Source organism: Falco naumanni, chromosome 7 (genome assembly GCF_017639655.2).
Source record: "Falco naumanni isolate bFalNau1 chromosome 7, bFalNau1.pat, whole genome shotgun sequence".
Classification (NCBI taxonomy): Eukaryota; Metazoa; Chordata; class Aves; order Falconiformes; family Falconidae; genus Falco; species Falco naumanni.
The window spans coordinates 16,845,112-16,871,698 of record NC_054060.1 but is presented as its reverse complement, the minus strand read 5'-3'; the positions used below and the strand labels follow the sequence as shown (position 1 = coordinate 16,871,698).

At 38.2% G+C, this 26,587-nt stretch overlaps 2 protein-coding genes across 18 annotated transcripts in view; both read left to right on the top strand.

Annotated features, from left to right (window-relative positions):
- Positions 1-4,139, top strand: part of MYO5A (myosin VA) — a 103,310-nt gene extending 99,171 nt beyond the window's left edge. For all 17 annotated transcript variants that reach the window (XM_040600939.1, XM_040600937.1, XM_040600938.1 and 14 more), the window contains one exon: positions 765-4,139. In XM_040600939.1, the coding sequence (XP_040456873.1) occupies positions 765-917 (153 nt within the window). In that variant the 3' untranslated portion in view covers positions 918-4,139. The remainder of the gene's footprint in view (positions 1-764) is intronic.
- A 797-nt stretch (positions 4,140-4,936) lies between these two features.
- The window catches only part of MYO5C (myosin VC), a 38,557-nt gene continuing 16,906 nt past the window's right edge, over positions 4,937-26,587 (top strand). Inside the window, exons 1-25 of the mRNA XM_040601018.1 lie at positions 4,937-5,044; positions 8,559-8,669; positions 9,610-9,775; positions 10,061-10,205; positions 10,617-10,773; positions 11,332-11,475; positions 12,378-12,459; positions 13,044-13,151; positions 13,669-13,775; positions 14,397-14,662; positions 15,100-15,181; positions 15,526-15,666; positions 16,799-16,924; positions 17,540-17,623; positions 18,535-18,669; positions 19,029-19,126; positions 20,632-20,718; positions 20,805-20,916; positions 21,846-22,057; positions 22,751-22,916; positions 23,318-23,464; positions 24,067-24,231; positions 24,456-24,549; positions 25,124-25,187; positions 26,372-26,552. Coding sequence (XP_040456952.1) covers positions 5,018-5,044; positions 8,559-8,669; positions 9,610-9,775; positions 10,061-10,205; positions 10,617-10,773; positions 11,332-11,475; positions 12,378-12,459; positions 13,044-13,151; positions 13,669-13,775; positions 14,397-14,662; positions 15,100-15,181; positions 15,526-15,666; positions 16,799-16,924; positions 17,540-17,623; positions 18,535-18,669; positions 19,029-19,126; positions 20,632-20,718; positions 20,805-20,916; positions 21,846-22,057; positions 22,751-22,916; positions 23,318-23,464; positions 24,067-24,231; positions 24,456-24,549; positions 25,124-25,187; positions 26,372-26,552 — 3,207 coding nt within the window. The 5' untranslated portion in view covers positions 4,937-5,017. The remainder of the gene's footprint in view (positions 5,045-8,558; positions 8,670-9,609; positions 9,776-10,060; positions 10,206-10,616; positions 10,774-11,331; positions 11,476-12,377; positions 12,460-13,043; positions 13,152-13,668; positions 13,776-14,396; positions 14,663-15,099; positions 15,182-15,525; positions 15,667-16,798; positions 16,925-17,539; positions 17,624-18,534; positions 18,670-19,028; positions 19,127-20,631; positions 20,719-20,804; positions 20,917-21,845; positions 22,058-22,750; positions 22,917-23,317; positions 23,465-24,066; positions 24,232-24,455; positions 24,550-25,123; positions 25,188-26,371; positions 26,553-26,587) is intronic.

Below are 26,587 nucleotides of genomic sequence, written 5' to 3'. Positions count from 1 at the left end.
CATTTTTTAGCTATGTTAAAAAGGTGATGTCAGCCTTAACATTTTAAGCAATCACAATTTACTGCCTCCAGACTTGCATGAGAATGTTAGTATCCCTGTCAGTATGTATGAGCTTTTTGGAAGGTGAGAGCTTTTTGTACTTGTACATCTTTGTGTATGTAAATACACTTGTATGCCAACTTTTCAAGTCGTAATATTTATATATGCAAATTACTTTTGTCAGACCTGTGTCTGCATGAGAAGTTCCAGCTGCTTTGAAACCCAAAGCCTATGTTCATTCCAAAGTTTTCCATTTAGCCCTTCCAGTTTTATATATATTGATGAAAACGAAATGTTTTGAAAACTCCAAAGAAAAGCAGCCAGTAGAGCGAAATAAAAGAAACAAAGATGATCTTTCTGGTCTGTTAGAAATTGAATTACGTTACTAGCAGGATAATATGCAAAGGGAGATTGGGAAGGCAGAACTGAGATAAAACTGTAATTCTACTTGCTGAAAAGATGCAGTTACCAGATAGTGGGTAAATTCTTCCTTTGCAGGGAATCTAAGTATCTTCAGATTGCATTGTAAGGGGAATATTCGCAGAACCAAAAATGATGGAAGTAACTACAGTATACTGGCACAGTTGTTGCAGACGCACTGTGTCGTTAGCTTAGAGTGTTTGTACGTGTGTATCTGTAAGCATAGATGAAATACTTCCTCTTTGCAAGATGATTATTATCATTGAGGTGGCTAAATGCTGATGTAATCCTTCTCATCTTTGCAGATGCGTCTTCGAGACAGGAAGGACTCTCCCCAGTTGCTCATGGATGCTAAACACATCTTTCCTGTTACTTTTCCATTTAATCCATCCTCTCTGGCATTAGAAACCATTCAGATCCCAGCCAGCTTGGGTCTAGGCTTCATATCACGTGTCTGATCCCAATGTACCGTCAGTGTTAGATGGAGAATCAGTTGCCCGATATCCTGATATCTTTACCCATTAAAACATAGTGAGCCACTGAAAACATGTTTTCTGAACAGTCTACATATGCCCAGATCGATAGTAAAAGTAGGTGGAAAACTACATAACAGCACCAGAAATGGAAGGCTAATAGAAAGATGTGCATTTGTGTTCAGTCATTGCATTTATGAGGACGTCATTGATTCATACATTTCCAGAATATGGAAATCAGGCTTGGACAAATATTGTGTCTTCAGCTGTCTAGAGACATTTTTAGTTCTTTAGTAACATATTTAAATAGTGTAAATTAAACTCCATATGTAATCTTCTCATAGGCAGGGACCAACAGGGACAGTCACAGTCCTGAATGTGGAAGACTTGAAAGTTAGGCATTTTGTAGTAGAATACACAGTCACTTGGGAGCCTGTTACATTTAATTTGTAAAAACTGGAATGGAGAAACACAAACTGGCAATATATAAAATTATTTCTTAAACCACTTCCGTATTTATGTCAGTTTGACATAAATTCTAGTGATAAGTCGTATAGCTTACTATATGCTATAACTTAGGTGTTCATTTGTTAGTACTGTGGTTTACCAAGCATATGGAATCGCTGCTGCATATTGTGTTCTTTTAACTGTATGACAGTATCATACTAAGCACTAAAAATAAGGCATTTTGGGTTTTGTTGTCAACCTTATTTACAGTCCAATGCAATCTGTTATTTTAACTGGATTTTTGCAAATGGTATAACACCTGTAGAGGAAAATGGTAACTAAGCACAAGTAGCACACTGGAAATTACATGTTTAGTTATTTTTAAAAGTAGTTAGCTAAAAATACAGAATCTTGAAGCAAGTTATCATATGTCAATAAAGATTTTAGTATTTATTTAAATTTTGTAGTCTGTCTAATGTTCTTCTTTGTTTGCAGACCCCAGAGATGACAGTGTGTATTTTAAGTATAATCTCTTCTGTTTTGATGCCACTTTAAAAAAAGAAAATTCGTATTCTCTCATATTGGAATTTGAGAGGAAAAACTTTGACAGAAAATTTCTGCAGTAGCCCAAGGCTCTCGTTCTTTGAAAGGTTGATTAACAAGAACGTTAAGTAGGTTTTGACTATGATGCTGTCATTTGACTATGATTCATTCTGATTTAATGGTTGGAGATCCAGAGTGCGTAATGAGAAGCTGAGTTATTTTGGATATTGCACATCTTACTGGAAAGATTCTTCTGTCTCACACATCTGGGATCTGCTATATAGAATTCACATTTCACAATGTGCAATGTAAGCGCAGAAGCCTTGCTTAAGGTTCCAATTCTGAACTTTTTAAAACAGGTAGTTTGTGGTGTATGGCTCAAGTATACTTGTAAAAAAAAAGCCACACACATTGCTCAATTGCATAGTGCAATATTTTTTATGCATTGTAATAATTAGCAACTTAGTGTTAACATTAATTCCTTTTAAAATATTGAGAAATAATCTAGAGGTACACTATTAGACTGTTTGGTACTAATCTGTTTGCCTGAAAACCCACAAAAAAAAATAATTTGTTAAGGAGACTGAAACATATCAGTTATGTTTTACTTGAGAGGTAGACATGCTCTTTGTATGGTTGCTAACATGGGTAGTAAAAACAACCTAAACTTTTGTCAATGTCATTTTAAGATGCTCATGTCATCTTATTTTCAAATGTATATGCCGCATATTATGTTTGATGCATCATGCCAGTACTTCCAGGAACGTAATACTGCATTGTGTAAATGTTTTGGATGATCTTTGCTAAATGATTTAAATTGTTTTCCTGTGCATGGTATACCAAACGCTCTTTTTTTCAAATGTTACTTGATTTCTGAAACTACAGCTGCTGTTAAGTGGCTCCAAATAAGGTATAATGTAGTTTTCAGACTCTTAGGGGTACTGTACTTGTGAGAATGTAATGGGGAAGCCTTCACATCCAGTAACAAGATTAGGAAAGAAAATATATGAGAACATGCTGACCTACAGGTTTTTTTCTCCTATTGAAAAACAAACAATTGGCATTACAGTATGTTCATACTGTAGATCAGGAAATGTATCCACTACTTAAGCATTAGTGTTTAAAATGTATGCCTAAATGTATTTTTGTTTATTTTTAAAGTTTGTTTACCTGTAAAAAGCCTTATTGTATCTTGTTTCCTTAAAAAAGTAGTATTTAGTAATTTATAGGTATTATCCTTAAACTCAGTGGTTTGACTGGTATTACTTTTATATCACATTAAAAGTATATGCTGCTTGACATGTTTTAAAGGAAACTATTTTTAAGTTGGAATAGATGTGTAGTTGCTAATTCATCTAACATTTTACCTGGCAGTATTTTACGTGCACTTTTCAGAAGTAAAATTTTAGTGTCAGTGTGTAATATATCTTTCACCTTAGGACTAATATCTCTTTAACCATGGAATATTATGCAGAATTATTTCAACAAGTTTTTTTTTTTTTCCTTTGAATCATTGTTATGCTCTTTTAATGTGGACATATCTTTTATATTTTAATTTATTATCTATTGATATGATAGATTTTATCAGATGCTGGAAAAATACTTGTCGATGACCCCTTAGAATTACATACAGTTATTCTAGAGATTTTGCACAATTATTACCTCATTCAGTTTGGTGTATTTTTATTCCAGTGATCATTTTATTCTGATGTTTAGGACGCAGTCTTCTATCCAAATTTTGAAAAATTGCTTCTCAGACTTCAGTTTGGGATGGAACGTGAAAGTGCTTAAATCCGTTAAATGTGATTAATCTATTCTGCCTATCACAGGAAAAAAAATAGGATCAACTTCAGTGTTGAAAAGTAGCTGATATCCAATAACATTTGTTCCCAACTTGGAAACACCAGCATTTGCAGTTTGAAGGTCTGTGTAATTTGTGATTTAAACTGAATACATTTCAAATACCGTACAAAAACTATGAGTAAACACTTGTTTTTTTAAAGATGCTGATACTTAATGTGATAAATAAAAGCCTTTAAACATAGGTTTTCACTCGATGCCACTACAGTACATAGATGAAAACCAAAACATTGTCAGAATGACCTGAGCTCTGATCTGTTGTAGTGTCTGATGTTGTAATTAGTAAATGTATGCATCATAAAAACTGTAGCCTAATAGCTATCACTGGAAAATGTCCGAATAAAAATACGACTGTAAGATTTGCTCCAGACTTTTTTGTTTGCTGGAATGGTTGGTTGGCTGTTCATGAACTGCGTGCTGATACAGGCCCCGGGGATCGGGCAGGATCCCTCTGCCCTGGTGGCAGGCAGCATGGTAACTGCCGAGGGAGCTGGTGGAATCTGAGGGCTGTGTAAACACACACCCAGGTGTAAACCCTGCGCCGTGACCGCTCGCCATATGTGACAATACTTTGTTTGACATAAACCGCCTTCTGGCAGGGTGTTTTGTCACCAAATGTTAATGGTTACTGAAACAAGAAGATGTGCAGTTTGCTAAAGCATCACTGCCCGCCAAAGAGCAGCACTGTGCCTGTTCCAACCTTACTCCTCTGGATATTTAAATATAATAGCTGTCGGTGCCCTAAGCTTACTAAGTTCATTGAGTTGCTTATTGTTACCTAAGTGTTGGAGAAACTCCTCCGTGCTGCCTTACAGGCAGGTGATGTTTCTGTTCCTCCCCCCTGGGCCAGCGGTGGCTCCCCGGGGGTCCTGCCGGCAGCTGCAGTGGCCATTACCCCCGGCCCCTACGGATGCACCCACGGTGCCGGCTTGGCCAGCACGGGCACGGGGACCGTGCCTCGCCCCCGCGGCACCCGGGGACCTGCCTGCAGCCGGCGAGGAGCGCCCTGAGGGGGCCGCGCGGCGCCCCAGCCCTGCCGGGGCGGGGAGCCGCCTGCCTCCCCCGCGGGGCAGCGCCGTGACCGGGCGGGACCGGCCCGCGATCCGGGCCGCTTCCCCACGCCCCGGGGGTGGTGGCCGGGGGCGGGCCGCGGTGCCGCGGACACCTGCCCCCCGCGGAACCGGCCGCAGCACGCCTGTCCCCGCGGGCGGCCAGCGCGGCCGCAGCTCTGCCCCATGGCGCTGGCTGAGCTCTACACGCAGGTGAGCGGGGCGGGGGGCGCGCCTGAGGGGAGGCGGGGGGCGGCCCTGAGGGGAGGCGGGGGCGCGCCTGAGGGGAGGCGGGGGGCGGCCCTGAGGGGAGGCGGGGGCGCGCCTGAGGGGAGGCGGGGGGCGGCCCTGAGGGGAGGGGGGGGCCGCTCTCCCGCGCCCCTGAGGGGCGGTGGCCGCCCCGTGAGGGAGAGGCGAAGGGGCGAGCGGGCCGGGCCCGTAATGCTAGGCTGGCCGGGGCGGTCGGTGCTTTCTGGGGCCGCGGCTTCAGCGCTCTCTGTGGGCCCACCGGTGCCACGGAGCGGGATGGCTGGTGTGGGCCTGGCGGAGGGCCCGCGTCCACGGCACCGGGCAGCTGAGCCAGGCACACCTGCGGGGCCGGGACGTCCCGCGGCTTCGTGGCCAAGTGCTGCTGCCTTTTGAGGGAAACACTTCTTTTTGGAGACTTTTGGCCTTCAGGTGTAGGTCCCTGATGTGCTAGCCATTGATTAGGCAATCTTAAAAGTTTAACAGCACGGCCCCGGCCACTTAATGGCGGAGTGCTGGCTCTTTTTGCTATGCAAATATTGGGTACGTTGGGCAGAACTTGGCACTAAAGCAAAGATTCTGCCTCCTTACTGTGGCTGCTGTATTTTTTTTTCTTCACAATTTCCCCCAATTTTCCTGTAGTCACCGGAGTGTTGTGATGTATAATTTCTTTGCTTAGCTTTCAATAACAAAAATAACATGCATCTATTACTAATTTATAAGCCCGTAGCTCCTCTATTGTGAAAACAGCTGCCATAATGCACCCCTGTCCAGCCCGGTGCTGCCATGGTGTGTGTTCATCTTGAGGGTCGATGCTACGCTCAGAGCAGCTGGAAGAAGAAATGTGTTTTTTTAAAAAAAGCAGGAATAATATTGAGGCAGGTGAAGGGGAGGAAGGAGCATGGGTGTAACTGGATACGAAACGCGCAAACTTTTCTGTTTACTTGTGAGGCAGGGCTTGGGGAAGGCGGACTTCAGCCAGCTGGGCACATTTGCCAACGGAGGCTCCTGGAACCGCAGGGACCTTTTCTAAAGAATCAGTACTTCCATCACGCGCTTCTTCCTCCCTTTCTTGCCCGTGACCTAGTGCAGTTCGCTTTCTTAAGTGGGAACGCACTGTGTGCCCCTGAGGCTATTCAACGGTGATATTCTTGGCTCACATAGAATAATGGCAGATAAAGAATTGAGTTTAACAGCTGTGAATCAATAAGTATTTTTTAGAAACCAGGAAATCAGCGTAGTGTAGGAATGACACAAAAGTGAATTTATACTTTGATACACATGGAAAAAGCAAAACCCAATTTAATTTAGCCATGCCTTTCATTTGCCTATTAAATGGTATTTGTGAGGCTGGGGTTTTCTCCCTTTGATCGGATAGATGGGTCCTAGTGCTTTGGGGTTGTTTAGAAAAGGTCTTTGTGATTTTGGATAGTGGGTGAAAAAATGCCATCGTGCTGAAGGCACCAGCAAAGAGGTATGAAAGCGGCTGCGGTTTTGGTTAGTGTTTATCACCTGATGCACATGCCAGGTTGACCAGAAAAGTCAGTCTCCACCCTCAGAGATACTGAAAACTGAACTGGAGAGGTCACTGAGGAACCCAAGCTAACTTGCAGGACATCCCTGTGAAAGTCCCTCTTATGCTAAATTGTTTGGTGTTGGTCCTCAGAGTTGAGAAAGCTGGGTTGAAGTGCAGTGCAGTTTGTAGGGACCACTGTGGGCACCCACCATTGGTCGTATGTTCAGTAGGGTTCTCAGGGGGGAGACCCTCATGTTCTGAGGATCTGCTGGAGCTTCCAGGGCTTCCTCTAAATTAGAGAGGAAAAAAGTCATTTGTGCCAGAAACAACAGTTGCAACACCAGAATGAGAAGGTATACGAGTCCTCCAGGGTATCTGTGGGTGTGCTAATGCTGCAGGAAGTCCTTGACTAATGTTAGTTTTTCAAGTGATCAGGTGCAGAGGTTCTCATGGGTTTATTTAAACACAGTTGGTTTCAACTGACTATGAATATAGCTAGGGTAGGGTAATCAAATTAAGTGCTCTGGCTGTCAGACCAGAAAGATGCTGAAAGATTATATGGCATGGTTGCTTGTGCAAGTAGGGGTGAAATGGTTCTGTGCTCTCTAGTGTTCCTTTATCACAAATTAGAAGAGAGATGGCCCGTAAGAAACTCAGTATTAGCATGTACTGGTGATTTTCAGGCTTTTTTTCTGACATCACTGCCCTTCCTCCTGTCCCCCTCTTACATCCAAATATAGTCTTCAATGTTATTTTCATTGCTATCTCAGGTACACACTATATGGTATTAAAGTACTTTGCACCAAGATTTAAGGAAGGTGGTGATGTGTCAGAAATGGTCTTAAATTGCAAATCCCTGAACAGAAGTGATTTAGATGTCACTAAAAATAGCGTCTATTAATGCATAGTTGATGCATTAGGAAGGCTTTTAGGGATGCTGCCGCTTTGTTAAACCCTGGCAGGATGAGGACACACTCATCAGTGAAGAAATTCCTGACTTCCTGAGGCTGGCAGCTGTGTTATGTCCTCTTAAGGAATGCTGTTTCCTATAGCTTCTAAGGTGTTTCCTATAGTTCCTAGGGCAGAGCATTTAAATATGTTGCTAATGCTTCAGCATTTCAGTTTCACTGTAAAGAATTAGGTGGTTCAAACAGCATCATTTATATTCAAACATTTATGTTTCACAAGGCTAGAGGTAACTATGTTGTCTTGATTCTTCAAATACCTAAAAGCAAATTTCAATTCATCTGCTTCTATTGGAAGTAAGTGCTTTTAGGAAGCATGTTTTCTTCCTGAGGCAGAGCTAAAGTACCTTGCTGGGTCTGAGCTCAGCTGAGCTACCTGATTTCTTGTGAAGGAAGAAACCTGCCAGTAGTGTTTGAAGTTCACTCTAGAACAGAGAATATGACTGGAGGTTGCACTCTAGTCCCATTAAATGAAAGGTATATGTGCAGCATCTTTCTTGCATATACATCTGTGCCTATGATAAAATGCCTTCTTATTCTATACTTGAATTCAGGGAAGTGATTGTCTAAATTCTAGTGAACAAGATGCTTTCTCTGGTACTTGCTCATTTGAAATCAGGGCTCTGCCTTACTTAAGTGATTTTTATTCTCTTTGTTCAGTGTTAGAGGGTTTGAAGAGCCTGGCCCTCGTTCACTATCCTGCACACTGTGTTGTTCTGCAGACTTTACACTAAACAGTAAAGCTGTTAAAATTAAAAGGAGCAGATTGACCATGTCTGAGCTTAGTGAGTCCGCCCTCATTTTTTTTTTTTCTTTCATGAAGAATAACTAAAATGCAAAAATACAGCCCACTGGACAGAGCTAATAATAATCCCAAAAAGTCCTGGCATCCACTTCAGCTTTTAGGTTCTACTCAACATTTGAAAACTATTTTTTTTGTGCTAATCTGGTATTACAATAATAGCTAAACTAACTATTATCTTTTTTTTCTCTGTTGTAGTACAATAGGGTTTGGATCCCTCATAAAGAAGAAGTTTGGCAGTCTGCAGAAATCACAAAAAACTACAAAGCTGGAGACAGTTTTCTCCACGTGCAATTGGAAGATGGAACTGTAAGGAGAAAAGCCTTAATTACTGTGGGGTTTGCTGAGATATGACAGAAACGCAGGACTCACCATTATGAGATCTAAATTACTTGTCTATATTTTCTTTTGTGTGAACCCTGCAGTGACCAGAATTTTATCATGTTAAAATTCATACAGTAAATAGCCGTTACCTAAAAATATGAAGAGTGTAATTCTATTATCTGTGTAACATTAGTATAGAACATGTACCTTGAAGATCACTTCACTTTTGAAACAAGCACTGAAACTCATCTTAAGTGGAAGTAAATCAGAAGTGCAAGGCAAACATAATTATTTCTCAGAGCTAGCTGTTGTTTTTTTTTTCCTGAAGTTGTTGCTTTTTTTTCCTGAAGTTGTTGCTTTGTGTAAGATCTGCAAATTATAGTATCCAAGTTCTTTACAGATTTAATATTTTGAAAACAGTATTTCTGCATTTCAGCATTCCTGTTCTGTAAAGACAAGTATTAAATGTACAATTACATGGATTTTGAAATTGAAAGAAATAGAAGTGAGTTTTAAACTTTGTGTAAAGAAAACTGAAGGGTTGCAGGTAAGGATAGTTTTAGAGCTGACTGAAGATCTGACCATGTGTTTACTTTTGTCGAGTTGCAGCTGGTCTGCCATTTTCATCTGTACTTGAAACACGCAAATGTTCGGAGAGCTAAATCCATTTCCAGTTTTTACAGATTACAGTACAAAAAATTGTAAATAAGGAGAATATAGCTTTCTTTTTCATAAACAACGAAGAGCTCCACCTTACTTTCATGACCTCCAAGTACCCTAAGCTCACTGGGATGTATGCAATTGATGGAATGCAAGATGAGACAGGGCTTCATCAACGCCATAACTTCATGCAAAGTTAGAAATCAGTTTGTTTTTATGCAAACATAATGTCTTTTATGATATTTCAATTAATTTTTGTTGACAGGAACTGAATTACGTTGTTGATCCAGATGCTTTGCCACCCCTACGAAATCCTGACATACTTGTTGGTGAAAATGATCTCACTGCGCTTAGTTATCTCCATGAACCGGCTGTTCTACACAATCTTAAAGTTCGCTTTGTGGAGTCTAAGCTTATCTACACCTACAGTGGTAAGCAAAGTAAAATGCAAGGTTAAAAAAAATTCTTAACATAAATAAAAAGAAGAAATCTTGAGTTACTTTGCAATTTGATGCAAGTAATGTTTTCCTCAAGTACATTTTAACTCATTCAAGTTAAATCAGTTTTGTATGAGTGTAGACTGGTTTGTTGAGCAGGATCTCCTACCTAGTTTAGAAAATGTTATTGCTTTGTATCAGTCTAACTGCTGTTGCTGAAAACTGGAATTTCATTGAACTAACCTATGTTTTATTTTTGTTTTGCACTCTTGGTTGTAGGAATAATTTTGGTTGCAGTAAACCCCTATAAACAGTTGCCAATATATGGAGATGCTATTATCCATGCATATAGTGGGCAAAACATGGGGGACATGGATCCACATATATTTGCTGTGGCAGAAGAAGCATACAAGCAAATGGCAAGGTTCAGTATGTAGTTTAATGTCCATAAATAACACTTGAAGTCTCGTAGAAGTCAATGTTAATTCTCATTTAATTTATCTGTGTATGTACCACTGGCTGTTAAGAATATCTTTGAATGGGTAGGTTAACTAGAGGAGGAGTAATTCCTCAACCAGCTGAGGGATTTCTAGAACTCATAACTATTTTCATTATTGATGAGGGGCAAAACACTGTCTTGGCTGAGTGACTAGCAACGACAGCAGCCTAGAGGTCACAGCCTAAGAGGAGTAAGGGAAGAGCAAGTGAAAGATGGAACTGATACGAGAGTTGATCACAGCTGTGGTTTTCATTTTTTTTTTCCTGTATGTAATTCTTACATTTATGCATGCAATTTTAGACGTTTGATTTAAACTGTCTGATTATTTGGTTTTAGAAATAACAAAAATCAGTCTATTATAGTCAGTGGAGAATCAGGAGCGGGAAAGACTGTGTCTGCAAGATACACTATGAGATACTTTGCCACTGTGAGTAAGTCAAGCAGCAATGCACATGTGGAGGATAAAGTATTGGCATCCAATCCAATAACTGAGGTAAGTTTTGGAGAGTATTTCTCAAGCCTGTGCTCATCAAGGAAAGAATTCAGAGAGCTGCTGGGAGTCTTTGGTTGAAATCTTTAGGGATGTTTTAGCTGGCTGAGTTAGATATCTAGATTAGAAGATTAGCCTCTGAATGTTACTGATGGAAAGAGGTGGTCAGCTTCAGGAGCACCTGGTTCTGTCTGATTTACCAGCGGCCCTTTGGAGGCACTAGTTTGTCTCCAGAGTTTTATGTGACCACATACTGTTAATTAGATGATGAGAAAACAATATTGAACAAGTTCTTTGTTTGTTTTTATTAATTGGAATAGGAACTGGTTAAGGTTCCTTATGGTGGGAGAACATACTTTCTCTAATTCTCAGTTTATATAATGTTATGCTATTTGACTTGAGGCTTACCTTCAAATTTGGGCCTAAAAGTTTGAGTCCCACAGCTGAGATTGATCCTTGAGCACCTTTGATTTTAGGAACTTGTAGCTGTGTCATGTTTTGACAAAGTTATTCTTATGAAAGATGCAAGTAAAACAAATTCGAAGTTTTTAATTTTTGTAGGCTATCGGCAATGCAAAAACTACACGGAATGATAATAGCAGTCGATTTGGAAAATACACGGAAATCAGTTTTGATCAGAGTTACCAAATCATTGGAGCTAACATGAGAACGTACCTGCTTGAGAAATCCAGAGTTGTATTCCAGGTGGGTAAAATAAAAACAGTCAGTATCAGTGTAGCTACTAATGTACTATCCTTGCTAGTTTCATATAGAAAATGTTATGTGACGTTCCAAATAGTATGTCTAATCAAGATTTGATTTATTTTTCATAGGAGCTAATCTTATTCCATGGTCTTCTTTATGTTAAGTGGAGAATGTGTCTCAGGGATCATTCCATGCAATAAGCGCAAGAAGCATTTGAGCAATCTGTGACTTTCAGTCACTATAGTAACACGTGCCAATTGTACCTGGAAAGGAACAGTGTATGTGGGGCAGAGAGAGTCTGGGTAAAAACCTGGCTGAAAATTGCTAAGGCCAGGGCTTATTACGTATGACTCATTACAGCGTCAGAGCATAATCGTGATAATCTACTGAAGAAGGCATTTAATTTTATAAAACTGTTTTTACAAAGGTTTCTTTTTTAGTAATTTTGTAACTTTTTAAGTACTATGAAAAATGCTTCTGTCTGTCTGCTGCCTGAAGGGTGGTTTGGAAAGAGAGTTTTCTGAGTGACCACGGGGCTGTGTTTCAGTGGGCACTCCTACACAGTTGTTTGTGACAGTATTTGTCAGTTCTTATTAGTAGATGGTTGTTCAAGTTGAAGAATTAGAGGAACAGCCTTGGGGAAAGAACTCAGAATATTGATAGTGGAAATAAAGTATATTTGAAGTTATCACTTTCAAAGCTCTTGTTGAAGTCTAAGATGTGCCATTTTAATATTGGGCAATTTCTTTGCCAAGCTATGTTGCAGCAGAATTTACCCTTCCAAGTATCTTTATCTCTTTGCAGTAGCGTTGAATACTGAATGTTTTTCTGATTGTTTTGTATTTGTTTTGGTTTGGGTTTTTTTTTCTGTCTGTAATTGTATTCTTTGCTTTAATTTACAGTCAGAGAATGAGAGAAACTACCATATATTTTATCAGTTGTGTGCATCTTCTATGCTACCTGAATTTAACCATCTTAAATTGGGTAGGTCTCAAGAAAATAACCTGCTCTTCATTTTTGCAGTGCAGTATTTTGAAGATTAGATTTTCAAATGCTAGGATGTTAAGTGATTTATAGCATAAATCTCGCAGACTTACAATGGGACTTGCATTTTTGTCACTTAGCTATTACTTCTGCTTGTATTGAACTGGAGAGCAAATCCCTTGTAACTTGAATAGCGCATGATCAAGTACCCAAGCATCTTTGAAAATCTACTGTCTGTAGTGACAGATGTCATAATGACAGTTTAGGGACTTGATTTATTTATCTACAGAGAAGTTTTAATGCCATGTGGGAGAAACAGACCTTAGGTATGTTTACTCAGTCTTCATTCTTGTTTGTTTGTTAGACCAAGTATTAAGATTGCTGGAATTATGAGTACTAGTTCGTGTCAGCTTAACTGGATTAGGCGCATGGATTTCTCTCAGAAAAAGAGGACCTGCAGCTCATTGCTGAAGAGCTGTCATCTGACGGCATCTTTAATTTTCTGGTGTTGCGAGAGTCTTTAACAAGTGGCTATCCCCAGCCCCAAACTTTCCAGCATTACAAGTTTTGCTTCGTATCTATAGGAAGCGCGGAAGAATTTAACTACACAAGAATGGGTGGCAGCACAGTAATAGAAGGAGTTGATGACAGAGCAAATATGGTGGAGACTCAGAAGACGTTTGCTTTACTGGGTAAATTCATGGGCATACGATTTTCAAATCTATTGAAAAGGTTGTGGGTTTTTTTTCTGAAATGGACAAAATATTAGTTGTAATTATCAAAATAATTTCTTTCATAGCTTACCCGTTGCACTGTTGATCTGTTTTGGAAGTACTAGGCAAAAGCAAATGGCTGTTAGCAACTGGTGTTCATTGTTATTGGTCCAGATCACTAAAGGCTGGAGTCTTCTTGGCCCTTAAGCTAACATGCTGTGACAGAAATGGAATTGGAAGCTTCTTTGCCCCTATATGGCTTATGTGGATGCCAAATCAGACTTGAGCTGGCACTTGGGGAGGTATGGGAATTTATACCTAATCTCTCATCGGATCAGACAGGCAGAAAGTAAGCAGAACCAAGGCTTTGCATAGTAATTGCAGAGAGGCTATACAATCCTTGGCCACACAATGAAACAAGTAATCCAGAATTGTGCTATTTTAATTAATTGTACTGTTTCTGAGTATTTAAAATAATCAAAAATTGTTTTTTTAGGTCTGAAGGGTGATTTTCAGATGGATGTTTTTAAAATGCTGGCAGCAATCCTACACTTAGGCAATGTGGAAATAGCAGCTGTTGGAGATGAAAGATCATCTATCAGTGTAAGGAAGTAGCTCATTCAGACACCAACATTTTCTTTTATATTCTGTGCCAAAAATCCTTTAGTGGTATTTTTTCTCATATCTGGGACTCAGGCCACCATTACATCTGATATACTAAACTTGAGAGATTTCTCCATCTTCAACTGTTTAAATCCTGTTTCGTGCCCCAGTTCAGAAAGTCTGAACAAAAGGCAGAATGTGGCAAAGAGAACCCCATATCCAATTGATCCACAGCTGTTGGAAAATCCATTTGGGACTGTCCGCAGGATGCAGGATGCAGGAAACGGAGCATTATCAAAGCTGCTCAGAATGTGTCCCAGCAGACTATGCAAGTCTAAAAAGCAAGGACATCTAAACATAGGCTAAAGTAACTTTTTCTTTCGGTTTCCTAATCCAAAACATCTCATCAAGTCTAAGTTTTTCTCTCCTGTATCAGAAGCTCTCTCCAATATTATTTGCTTTATCTTTTCTTGATACTTTGCCAGACGAAGAAGTGAACAGAGCCCCTTGTCTGTCTAAAAATCAGAGTCGTAGGTTGATGTCAGTGGTGCCAGGCTTTCACTGTCTAGGCAACAGTTAAACCATTAAATGTAAACTAATAGTATTTATTTCTCTTCAAAGCTGGAAGATAAACATCTCAATATATTCTGCGAACTTCTGGATTTAAGCTGTGACAAAATGGCACGATGGTTGTGCCACCGAAAGATCACCACTACCTCAGAGACTGTAATAAAGCCAATGACGAGAGCTCAGGCTGTTAATGCAAGGGATGCTCTGGCAAAGAAGATCTATTCTCATTTATTTGACTTTATTGTGGAAAGAATTAACCAATCTTTGCAGTTCCCTGGCAAACAACATACTTTTATTGGTGTTTTGGACATTTATGGGTAAGAATGTCTCTGGAAACCAATTTACTTTAAGTTCTGCCTTTTCTTTGGACTTGATAAAGAGGCACTTTTTGATTTGCGCTGCTAATGAATCTGGAGGGGTTTGTTTTACTAAAAGGGTCATAGTCATGCAAGTTCTTTAGCATCCAGAGTAGTGTAAATGTTTAGCAACTATAAATAGGGGGGGTTTTGTGAATGAGATTTAAATTTAACTTTTTATATGATCCTTCTAGATTTAACTCTGGATTTTTTAGCTCTTATGTCTGGTAACGTTAACTTCTAGGGAAGTTTTGATATGCCTTAGCATCTTCCATTTGTTTTACAGCTATTTAATTTTCTTAGAAATATTAGTATTCTTTTAAGACTTTGGAGCTATCCTACCATTTGTATTTTAATATCAAGGTTGGGTTTTTTTTCATATTTGACATGTGTTTCAGCTTTGAAACATTTGATGTGAACAGTTTTGAACAATTTTGCATCAATTATGCTAATGAAAAACTGCAGCAGCAATTTAATCTGGTATGTTCTTTGTTACAGTTCTTTACCTTATTTTATTTCATCTTTTGAGATTATCAGTAATGGATATTAGCAAATGCTATTTGTATTTGAGTAATGGATATTTCTGGATAATGGCTATCCAGTAATAAAAAAAAATAAATTTGTTTTTATATCTATACATGCATGTACATATATATAAATGAAAAATTCTTATTTTATTTTCTTACGAGACAGACATGTAGTATACTACAAAATATATAAATATTTTGTTGCTATCTTATATATACAATCACACACATGAACACATTTTTTTAATCTTCTTCCTTAGTTGTAACCTTCCATTTTCATAATTTTCACATATCTAGCATGTCTTTAAACTTGAACAAGAGGAATATATGAAGGAAGATATCCCATGGACTTTAATAGATTTCTATGACAACCAGCCTGTCATTGACCTTATTGAAGCTAAAATGGGAATTTTAGAACTTCTGGATGAAGAGTGCTTGGTAATTTAAAAATTCTTGTATTTAGAACTCATTAAAAAACTATATAGATTTTTACAAGTTGGACTTGTAATCCATATTTAATCCTTTTAAATGGGAAGTAGAGCATTTTCCTCATAAAACAAACATTAATGTTTGCCCTCTATTTAGTAATTTTAATTATAAGCCACTTTGTCTATATTTCTCTTATAAAATTAAGAATCTAGAACTAGGTTCTTACCTAGAAGCTAACCCAGCAGCTGTATTTCCCCACTGTGAGAGTAGTGCAGTACTAGAACGGGTTAAGCAGAGGCGCAATGGGATCCCCATCCTTGAATACTTTCAGGACTTGAGTTCAAATGGCAGCTCAGATCTAGTGTTGGTGGTAGTCTTGCTCCAAGCAGGAATTTGGACTACCTAGTCTCCAGATGTCTCTTCCACCACTATTTCTACAATTTGTTTATTTCATGAATCACTAATTTTGATACAAAAAAAGCAGTCTTCCTTTCCCTTTTCTATAGGTTCTTTTTGAATGCATCAAACCTACATCTTTGCTTTTTCTTTTTCAGTCTTACGTTTTTTCCTTTGTGCCATCTCCTGTCTGTAGCAATTCCTGAACCTGTATTTTTTTCTTCTACATACATGTAGTTCCTTAGACTTCCAAACCTATTGAAGTAGCTTTGTCAGTGAAAAGCAGGGCAGGGTGAGGTGAGCCCTGTTAGAATGGTCTCTAAAAGGTGTTTTGGTGGTATTAGCAAATTGTACTTCTCAGAATCCAAACCATGGAGTAATATGGGAGAAATTAGGGAATATTCCCTAACTCATTAACTTATCTGTTACTGTTCTTACTAGCATTCTCAGGGCTCAAATTGTCCCTGATTGCAGGTAGCATCCTCTCAGGACAAAATGATTTATGACTCAACAGAGAATTAGCTCTAGTCAGCAAATTTATGCATTAATGTGACCTTCTTTTTAAGAAGTATTTGCTTCACAGAGCCACTGGCTAGTCTGAAAAGACAAAAACTGGTTGTTTTCAAGCCTCATAACTCACCGAAGCTGCTTTATTCAGACAGTATTTATTGATAGTAAGTGTTTTTGCTGCTTTTAACAGTCCAAAAGAGTTTTGCTAAAGAGATTGCCCTTGTCATTTTTACAGTTACCTCATGGAACAGATGAAAACTGGCTTCAAAAGCTATATAATAATTTTGTCAATAAAAATGCACTCTTTGAAAAGCCGAGGATGTCAAACACTTCTTTCATCATTCAACACTTTGCTGATAAGGTAAAGTGTAAACAGCCCAGTGTTATTTCATCATTTCTAGCAGTAGCTCATTCAGAAAAGAAATAAACTTAGGAAATAGAGAAAATATTAACCACACTTGTTTAGAACTCCTATAAAATCGATCTTCAATGTATAGTACTATTTATTTATTCGCAATATTGCCGGTAACATGCCATTTAAACATAAGAAGTGCTTAACATAATGAATTTGGGAGTATAAAAATAAATCATAAAGATAAAGAGGCAGAAAAAGTGTACAATGCAAAAAGAATATAGTTAAGATTGTAGTCTGTACACATTTTAGCCTCAGTTATTTTACATTTCAAATGTAATGGTATGTGGATTTGAAACCATAGAATAATGAAGAGAGAAGGAAAGAAATCCCTAATGAAGGCAGGAGGAAACTGCAGCTGATAGTGGATTCTGAGTTTGTCCTACTTCTAAATTTACAGTATGCATGTATGTATGTATGCCATAATGAAACTGTAAAAAGCAGAGTTTCAGCCAGCATGTTTAAGGCTAATAAAGAGCTGTTGGCCACCACAGCTGAGAGAGTATTGTTTTGCTAACTGTTCATATATTGCTGAAAAGTTAATGATTTCACCTTTTTGCACAGGTAGAATATAAATGTGAGGGATTTCTGGAAAAAAACAGAGATACAGTGCGTGAAGTATTGATAGAAATCTTGAAAGAGAGCAAGGTTTGTGAACTATCAGTAATGATTTATTTTCTAATACCTGATTTTACTGGAATTGATTCAGATCTGATTTTTATTTGTTTTGATAAAAAGATTTTTTTAAAATTAGGTTGAGTCCATTAGTTCAGTCTTAATTTTTATTAATATTCTACAAGTGTGTATTTTTAATGTCAAAATAACATACAAGGTAGAAAAACACAGTATTCAACTTTTTCATATATGTGCATTTACTTTGCTAGTAGTTTGGTGGGTTTTTTCCTTAATATCTTCCTTGAAGATCATTTTGGAATCCTTGTAACTGAACAATTCACTTTATCATTAATTTTTTTTGTTAGTTATTAATGTAGCTTTAATAGGTAGTTTATCATTAACAGCTGCCTTTGTTTATTCTTCAAAAGAGATTAAGAGAATGCCAGGGCAGGGAAAAAATCAGATGTCTTGTATGTGCCTGCCACTTCCCATCTGCTTGAAGGCTCTGTCCCTTTCAAATCTACAGCCTTGAGACTTCAGGATTACTATTAAGAAGCTATTTTAATCTGACCAACCCCCATATTCTTAATCTAAATTAAATATTGTGAAAAAATAACCTTAAGTGGTCTTATTTTTAATTCTGGTCTGTTATTTGTGTCCATGTTTGCTCATACTGAAATAGCTTTTTCAGGCCTGCTTAACAGTTGTGGAGTTTTGTCTGTGAAATGTGTAAGTGCTTCACAATAGACGCAGAATTGTTGCAGCTGTTTCTTCAATTGTTATTTGTCTGTGGCTTAAAGATCCAGTTCCAAGTCCTGCAATACCTGGTCTAAGCATTAAGGTGGATGAGTTTTGCATTTTACGTTATAGTAAATGTAATTTTTATTTAAATGTTACTACAGTCCCACAGTATTTATCTGTGATTTTTTTCACCACACTTTTAGTTTCATCTGTTTGAAAATTTTTTTCAAGACAACCCCGTGTCCAGTTTGCCTTTCAGTTCAACTATAAGCATCAAATCTGCAAGACCTGTTCTCAAGTCACCTAACAAACAACTCCGAATGACTGTTGGCAGCAAGGTACTACATAAACGTTCTATTTTGTGATGCTCGTACTCTCAGGGAGGTGTACTGGGCAGTCTGAGACTATGGTACTGTGTTCTGTTACTATTCACGGGGGACTATCCAGTTTTCAGTACAGCAAGAGCCAAGCCACAGTGCAGTGCTCCAGCTCTGGGTGTAAGTAGGTGTGTTTATTTGTTTGTTTGTTTTCTATATAGGAGACTGTTAGGTACAGCAGGACTGTTAAATTTCCTGCATTTAAGGTAATTTCCCAGTGTCCAGCCAAAACCTAACAAATAATTAAAAATCTAAGATTTGACTTTTTACTTGGCTGTAAATGTTTCATTAGCAAAACTGTTATGTCTGATATTTTTTAGTTCCGGAGTTCTTTGTCTTTACTTATGGTGACACTCAATGCAACCACCCCTCATTATGTACGATGCATAAAGCCAAATGATGAGAAGTTGCCTTTTGAGTAAGTATGTTAGTGGTGTTGAGCTGTTATATTACCTTAAAATTAAGAGAGTATTTTTCTGTTTCACAGTAGCTGCACATCAACAAGCTAAATTCTTATTATTGAACAACTTCCCATACAGAACATACTTTTCCTTTCAAGATGGTCGAAGTAAAAAAAGTACTGTCGTCTTACAAAAATGGAATCATTCTGTAATAGTTATTGATACCTTAATAATTCCTAATATCCTAAATTTTTTCAAGTTGAATATTAGTGTTTATGTATTTGTCATAACATTTTCTGGGGAAAGGTTGTCCTTTGGTTTAAGCTGATGGATATTTTATATGGGTGTTTGCTCTTGTAGAGTGTAGATTAGCACCAGTTCTTATTTATGGAATGAAGCCGCTGCTATTTTCTTTGTAAACTTCCCTTTTGTCCACACGAATATTTAGAAGAGCTTCAGAAGTTGGAAAATGTGTGAGCAGTGTTGAACATAGCCTTGGCTTTTCCCACATAATTTCTTATCATTTTAATCTTATAATGCAATCATATGTGACGGATAATTTGCACAATTCCTATGAACAGCTTGATAACCACCAACATGTAAGTAAGAGTTAACTTTGATGCAGCTATTGGTCTATTTTGTGGGCAGACCTGTGGAAGCACTCTAGTTTCAGTTATACACCTTTCAGCTGGATAGTAGTGTACTGACAAATGAAATAAAAGCTTTTGTCATATCTGAGTGGGAGGGAAGAGGCAAACTTTGATTCTAAATTAAATTTTTAAAGTGTGTTAACTAATTTTTCTGAAGCCAGACAAAATCTGTCCATGCAAAACATGTTACAAATGGCAATGTTTTGCTATCGGTACAGTGAGACCTCGTTATTCTGTGTGATAGCAGTGAGGGGGAAAATAGCCTGGCTAATTTAAAAACATGTCTGAATTAGACTAGAAGAGTGTATCTTGAGTTTGTGAAAGAACAACAGTCATCTGTCAGCCATGGGGAGCTCTTAGCTAGTACTGGATCGACACTGTAGCGCAGTGCTCTGTGAGCATATCATCACTGGTCGAGATTTGGCAAGGGTCTTTCCATGCCTTGTGTTAATAATCTTGAACTCAGATTTTCATGAGTAAATCTTGGTTTATTCATAGTCAGTGTGCTAAAAGGTACCTAGACAGAATTTCTTGTCAATAGACTGCTGAGGGAATTTATTTTGTGTATGTTTTGTGCTGAGAGTGGCATGATTCTTTGTCACATGCTGATATGAACTGTCAAGATAAATATTGAAAGAAAACAGGACTTTTCATAAGAGAGAAATAAACACAGCCTTCCTTTTGTTTGAGGAAGAAAAAGAAACCTCAGATACTTCCTATCCCATATTAAAAAAAAAAAACAAGACACCATAATAAAAGTAGGGAGCCCTGCATCCTATGGGCAGAAATAGAAATGCAGCTAGTAGAATGGCTCTAACTATTACAGCATGCAAAACCCAGCAAAAATGTAAAATATAGCTCTGCTTTTTTAGGTTTGATTCAAAGAGAGTTGCTCAGCAACTGCGAGCGTGTGGTGTTTTGGAAACTATTCGAATTAGTGCGCAGAGCTACCCATCCAGGTAGGGATAGCAGTGGGCCTCCGTGTGTCAAAAAGTACTTGGATGTCTCTTAAATGAGTTACATTTGCTAACTCTTAATTTTCCAGGTGGACTTACATTGAGTTTTTCAGCCGTTACAGCATTCTTATGACACAGCAGGAACTCTCTATAAATGATAAAAAACAGATTTGCAAGATTGTTTTGCAGCGGCTAATCCAGGTTAGTTTGTCTGTACTGACCCACTGTGTAGTGTAGCATGAGTTATTAATAAAGGTCTCTTTTGCCAAGAGTGGTGTCTCACTCCTCAAATAGGAAAGATATTTACATTATTGCTGTCTTTCCTGAGTTAGTGCATGGCACATCAGCTTGTGAGTCAATAGCCTTGTGTTGTGACCAGTCATGATGTGGCCATGGACCCGTGATTTGACCGCTCTGTGCTTAGTATCTTCACTTGTAAAATAGAAGATGCTCTACAGTAAGCAGTAAATGATACACGTTTATCAAGTATTAGAATTTTACACACACAAAAGGGCTTTTTATGGTGGAATGCAGCATATTGGAGAACTGTTCTAAAATGTGCTATTTTGCATATTGCTATTTGTTAGACAAGGCTGTAGTGACAAGGCTGGTCCAAGTTCAAGCCAGTGATTCGAGTCAGTGTGTCAGTACTGACTGAGTTCAGACTCAGGAGTGTGTAAGGCTACACACAGGCATACTTGCAGTATAGCTCTGGCACAGGCCAAGGGTGAGAGCCTGAGCTTAAAAGCAGCTTCTCCCCTGGGTTTTTGCTCACACAGCTCTCTGATTCAAGGCCAGACATGCGCACCAAAAGGTAGTGTTGAGCCCAAGGAACCAGGCTTGCAGGAGGGGGCGAAGAGGTTGCTTGCAAGGCCTTGATGGTACGTCCAGGTCCTCGCTTTAATGAGATCACCAGGGTGCGATTTTTGGATGTAATTCTCTGGTTCTTTTCTGCTAAGTGGATTTTCCCCCCATATACTCCTATCTACAAAGAAGGCAGAGAGGATATTCTTACTTAGCAAGATCATGTCATTTCAGAAGAGCTTGCCTGAAGTGACAATTTATAAAAGGAAGAGAGTGGTCTACAATCATAAACTGAAAGTTTATATGCTTATTGTTTTCTTTTTCAGGATCATAGCCAGTATCAGTTTGGGAGAACAAAGATTTTCTTCAGAGCAGGACAGGTTGCCTACTTAGAGAAACTGCGATCAGATAAACTGAGACATGCATGCATTACGATCCAAAAGAGTGTTCGAGGCTGGCTGCAGCGGAAGAAATTCCTTTGCATAAAACAAGCAGCTATTATAATACAGCAGTATTTCCGGGGGCAGCGGACTGTACGGTACTTTTGGCTGCTAAATGAATTTGTGGTTAAGGCATGCCTGAAAGGATATAGAAGGTCAAACTAATGCTCAGCACTAATTTGAAGTGTAATTTTTAGGAAAGACCAATTCAGATCGTATTTCCATTTCCTTTTCATTGTAATTATGGACTTGAAAATGTTCAAGTTTTTCAGCTGATACAAAGAAAGTACTCTAGCAGATTTCAAATATTGTCTGCCAGATTCCTGAGAGGTCTGTCTACCTGTAAGCTCAGTCCTTAGCTAATGGTGCGTGACCCAGTTATTGGCTTGGGCTTACTGCTTAGCATCAGAGCCAGAGAAGAAATCAGGAAGCAGAAAGGAAAAGCAATTTAATTTACAAGAGTCTACAAATTAGTGTGTACAAATTATTACAAGGAATTAGGCAGCAGAGAAACTGCACCAGTCGTTCACAGAGCAGACTGAGAGGAAGATGGCTCTATGTAGGCTTTGAAATTTTCAGAAAGACACCATCAAAACAATTGCTTGTGGAATGAATTTCAAAGGTGGTGGACAATTCCCTCTCACTTTGATTGAAGAAAAAGCTCTATTTTAGATAGTGGATGCCTGTTTTCAGTATCATCTGGGTTTTTTGTGTGTGATGTGACTGACAGAGGAAATGTGCAAGGGAAATCTGATGTGATCTAAGTAAACTTTATTGTCTTTTGAATTAAGGCAAGCTATAACTGCAAGAGCTCTGAAGCAAACATGGGCAGCTATAATTATTCAGAAATACTGTCGGGGTTACCTAGTCCGTAGACTTTGCCAGCTCATCCGTGTGGCTGCTGTAACAATTCAAGCTTATACAAGAGGATTTCTAGCAAGAAAAACATATCGGAAGGTACAGCCTATCAAAAATTTTATTTCATTAACTGGAAACAGCTACTGCTCTGTAAGAAAGATGGAGACAAGGGCAGTGATCCCTAATACTTTATCTTTTGTGTGTCTGGTTCTCATATCTTCTACTCTATTTTTATATTGTTACAATAAAAATACTGATACACAGTAGCTTAGTTATAATCTTGGGGCTACTGGGAGTTCTGTCTGATTAATACTTGATGCAGATCATTAATGTGATTACCACAGTGGTTCAAATGTGTCTGCTGTCTGGGTATTACAGTATCTTGATACTTCCGTGGGAAGCTTTGTCATTACTAGTGCATGTAGATTCACAGAATGTTATAATGGATGCTGATTGAGCTATAGATAATGGCAGACAGATATTAATGTTTTATTTTAAAGATGCTTGAAGAGCACAAGGCTGTGATCCTTCAGAAATACGCCCGTGCATGGCTTGCCAGGCGCAGATTTCAAAATATTCGGCGGTTTGTATTGAATATCCAGCTTTCATACAGAGTTCAGCAACTGCAGAAAAAGATAGAAGAACAGGTGAGAGATACCAGTCAGTTCATGATTTTAACTAATTTTTTTATCATATCTGTTTTATTCAGAGCTCTCCTGTTGACTAGAGTCTTTAGTGAATTACAATATCCGTACTTTACTTGACAAGACAGGAGAATATGTAAGGGATATGGTCTTTAATGTAAACCACTACTATCCTTCCTACATCTAGGGCAAGAAGAATAATCTAGAGTATCCTTATATTTTTGGGTTAGTTGTGGCAACAAGAAGAGTCTGCAATAAATTTTATATTTTTACTGTTTCTTAAGTAGGCCATTCAATCTCTGGGTGGGGTTACTTGTATTGGGATGAAGGATGTGTGAGATACTGCTCTGGTACAACGTATTTGGTAACTTCTGGGAATTCCATATTATGTTTATTTTGCAGCTTATTTTTGAGAGCCATACCAGCCAAATCATCTTTAAGATGGTAGCTTTAGTCTAATTGGTGGAAATAATCCTTGCTTGGAATAATTATGACTGATACAGGATGGTGCGCAGAAATAGGTCAGGTGTTTCCTTCAAAAATCTATTAAAGAGTTTCAGGTGTGCATTATTCTGTTTTCTTTTAACCTGTCTTACTCACTGTAGAGTAGAGAAAATCATGGTTTGCTGGAACGATTGACCAGTCTGGCTTCAAGTCATATGAATGACATGGATACTATTCAGAAACTCGAATTAGATCTTGAAAAGTTAGCTGCTCAAAAGAGAGCATATGAAGAGAAAGGGAAAAAATATAAAGAGGACAGTGAACAGGTAAATTTTAATTACTGTCTGGGTTCCTTTTTTTTTTTTTGCTTAAGTATTTTTTTCAGCCACTAGATTTATCCAATGAATGACTTGAGAGTTACTTAGTAACTTTGCTTTCCTGGGGCAGGGTGGGGGGAGGAAGGGAGTCAGTATATGTTTGTTAGACCTTCTGTACCGATTTCTTTCTCCTTTTGTAATTTATATATTATTCTTGCTCTTTATGTGTACAGAAAATCTTAAAACTTGAGAATCAGAATAAAGAATTACAAGAACAGAAAGACACCTTAGAAATAAAGCTCCAAGCAAAAACTGAGGAAATGAAAGGTACAACAACCAAAAGGAGATTTAAAGGAGTTATAGTGGGGTAAAGTTGTAAAGTCAGGTTTTATGTAAAGGTCAATGACTTTTGTTCTAATAAAAGCAATATAAACGCTGAATTCCCAGTAAATTAAAAGTTGATCCTAAGCTTCTCTTGCTTAGAATGTGTAATGCAAATGCTTTTAATTTAATCATTAAATTAACGTTGTTCTTTCAGTAGCAAAATCTCTTCTCCTGTTATGTTTCCTTTCTTGTGCACATGCATTCCTTCGAAGTGATGCTTTGTCCTTGATTCCTTTAATATACTGCTTTTAAGAATCTTAATTTCAAAGGACATGCTTAGCACATGAGATCAAGTATACTTTAGACAAGTAACACTTCGGTGTTTCAGAACCTTTTTATTCTGTAGCTTTACTAGTAAAATTTACTGTGATAATTTTTGGCACTTGAGAGAGTTGTTTCAGCCTTAAAATACCTTAGAATTTAATTACTAAAACCAAACTTCTCGTTGTGGTCATACTGTTCTAATAAATGTACATAATTGCATGGAAGTTTCAAATATTGAAATATTTTTTGACAGAGAAAATGGACGACCTCACAAAGCAGCTCTTCAATGATGTACAAAAAGAAGAAAATCAAAGAATGTATGGAATCTGAATTTTATTGCTTTGAAACAACATTCATTTTTTCTCTTGCCTTGCCTTTCTTTCTCCTGCTGTAAATGTATTATGCTCACATCACTTATGTATCTGTCAGTGTTCTTGAACGTTAATGCTAGTACTGAAGTACTTCGTACAGTTGAGGAAAAGCATGTGCTTGTTTGTGCGTCGGCTATGTGCAGGAAATTATGTTATAGACCTGAGATGTTATTGCTTTTGCAGTTTCCTGTCTTTTCATGTGTCTTTCTGAGAATTGAAAGGCAGCCCTGATAATAATGGTTTCTTTGGAAATAAACTCAGAATTCAGTCAGGACTGAAAGAGCAGTTGTACCAGTCAGAATTCCTGTGAAGTGAATACTAAAGGGAAGAATTGAAAAATTCATCTTGAAGGAAAGGCAGTGTTTGTAAAGGCCACTTGGTTAAAAATGTAGGGGAAAACCTCCCCCCACCCCCCCACCCCTTTTTTTTTTATTTCATTTGCAGTATTTAAATCCTATGATTTAGCAATAAATGGCTGATGCTTTGCTTATCTTAGATTAAAGACAGAGAAGTTTAGGTACTAGATAAATGCTGTTCTTTGAAGGGTGAAGAGTGCAGTCAGTCCTTCCTGAGGGTTGGAAGCCATGTGATATTTCAGCTCAGTCTGATTTCAGCTGCAAATAACTTCAAACCATACTAACAGGACTTTTTTGCTAGTTTTTTTCTGCTTTGCCCATGAACTGTATTATGTTGGAAGCTGGTCCATTCTAGCAGGGATTAGTAGAAAATGGAAAACTTCCTGCATTGTTTTACAGAGAAGGATACAGGGCCTTCTGTTGCTGTGTCCTCCTTCAGTAAGTGACTGTGACCATAAATGTAGCAGAAAGCTGCTCAGGTAGGCCAGCTCTCAGGGAGTTAGAGAATTAGCCTTTAAGCTGAAAAACCTCAGTTTTGTCTTGAATTCAGTCTCAATATCTGAAAGATGTAGCGGAGTCCAGGGACATTTTCATCCCATTATCATCCAATTTGTAGATTGATTCTGAGGATGTAGGATAGCATTTTTTAAGTATTTATGGTTCATTTACGTTCTCTTCAATGAAACATGTCCTTCAAATTAAAACAAAACCAAAGCCCACTCTTTCACGTATGAATGTAGGAAAATTAAACTACATTTTTGTTGCCTTGTTTAGGTTACTTGAGAAAAATTTCCAAAATCAGAAGCAGGACTATGAAAAGGAAATTGAATTGCTCAAGGGAGAAATTAAGATTCTGAAAGAAGAAAAAACTCAGCTACAACATCAAATTCAGCAAGAAATCGTCATTCAGGATGGCTTGAAAATGGAAGTAGGACAACTTACAAAACTTGCACAGGTACAGTATGACACGTTTCATTTTGGAGTCTTTGC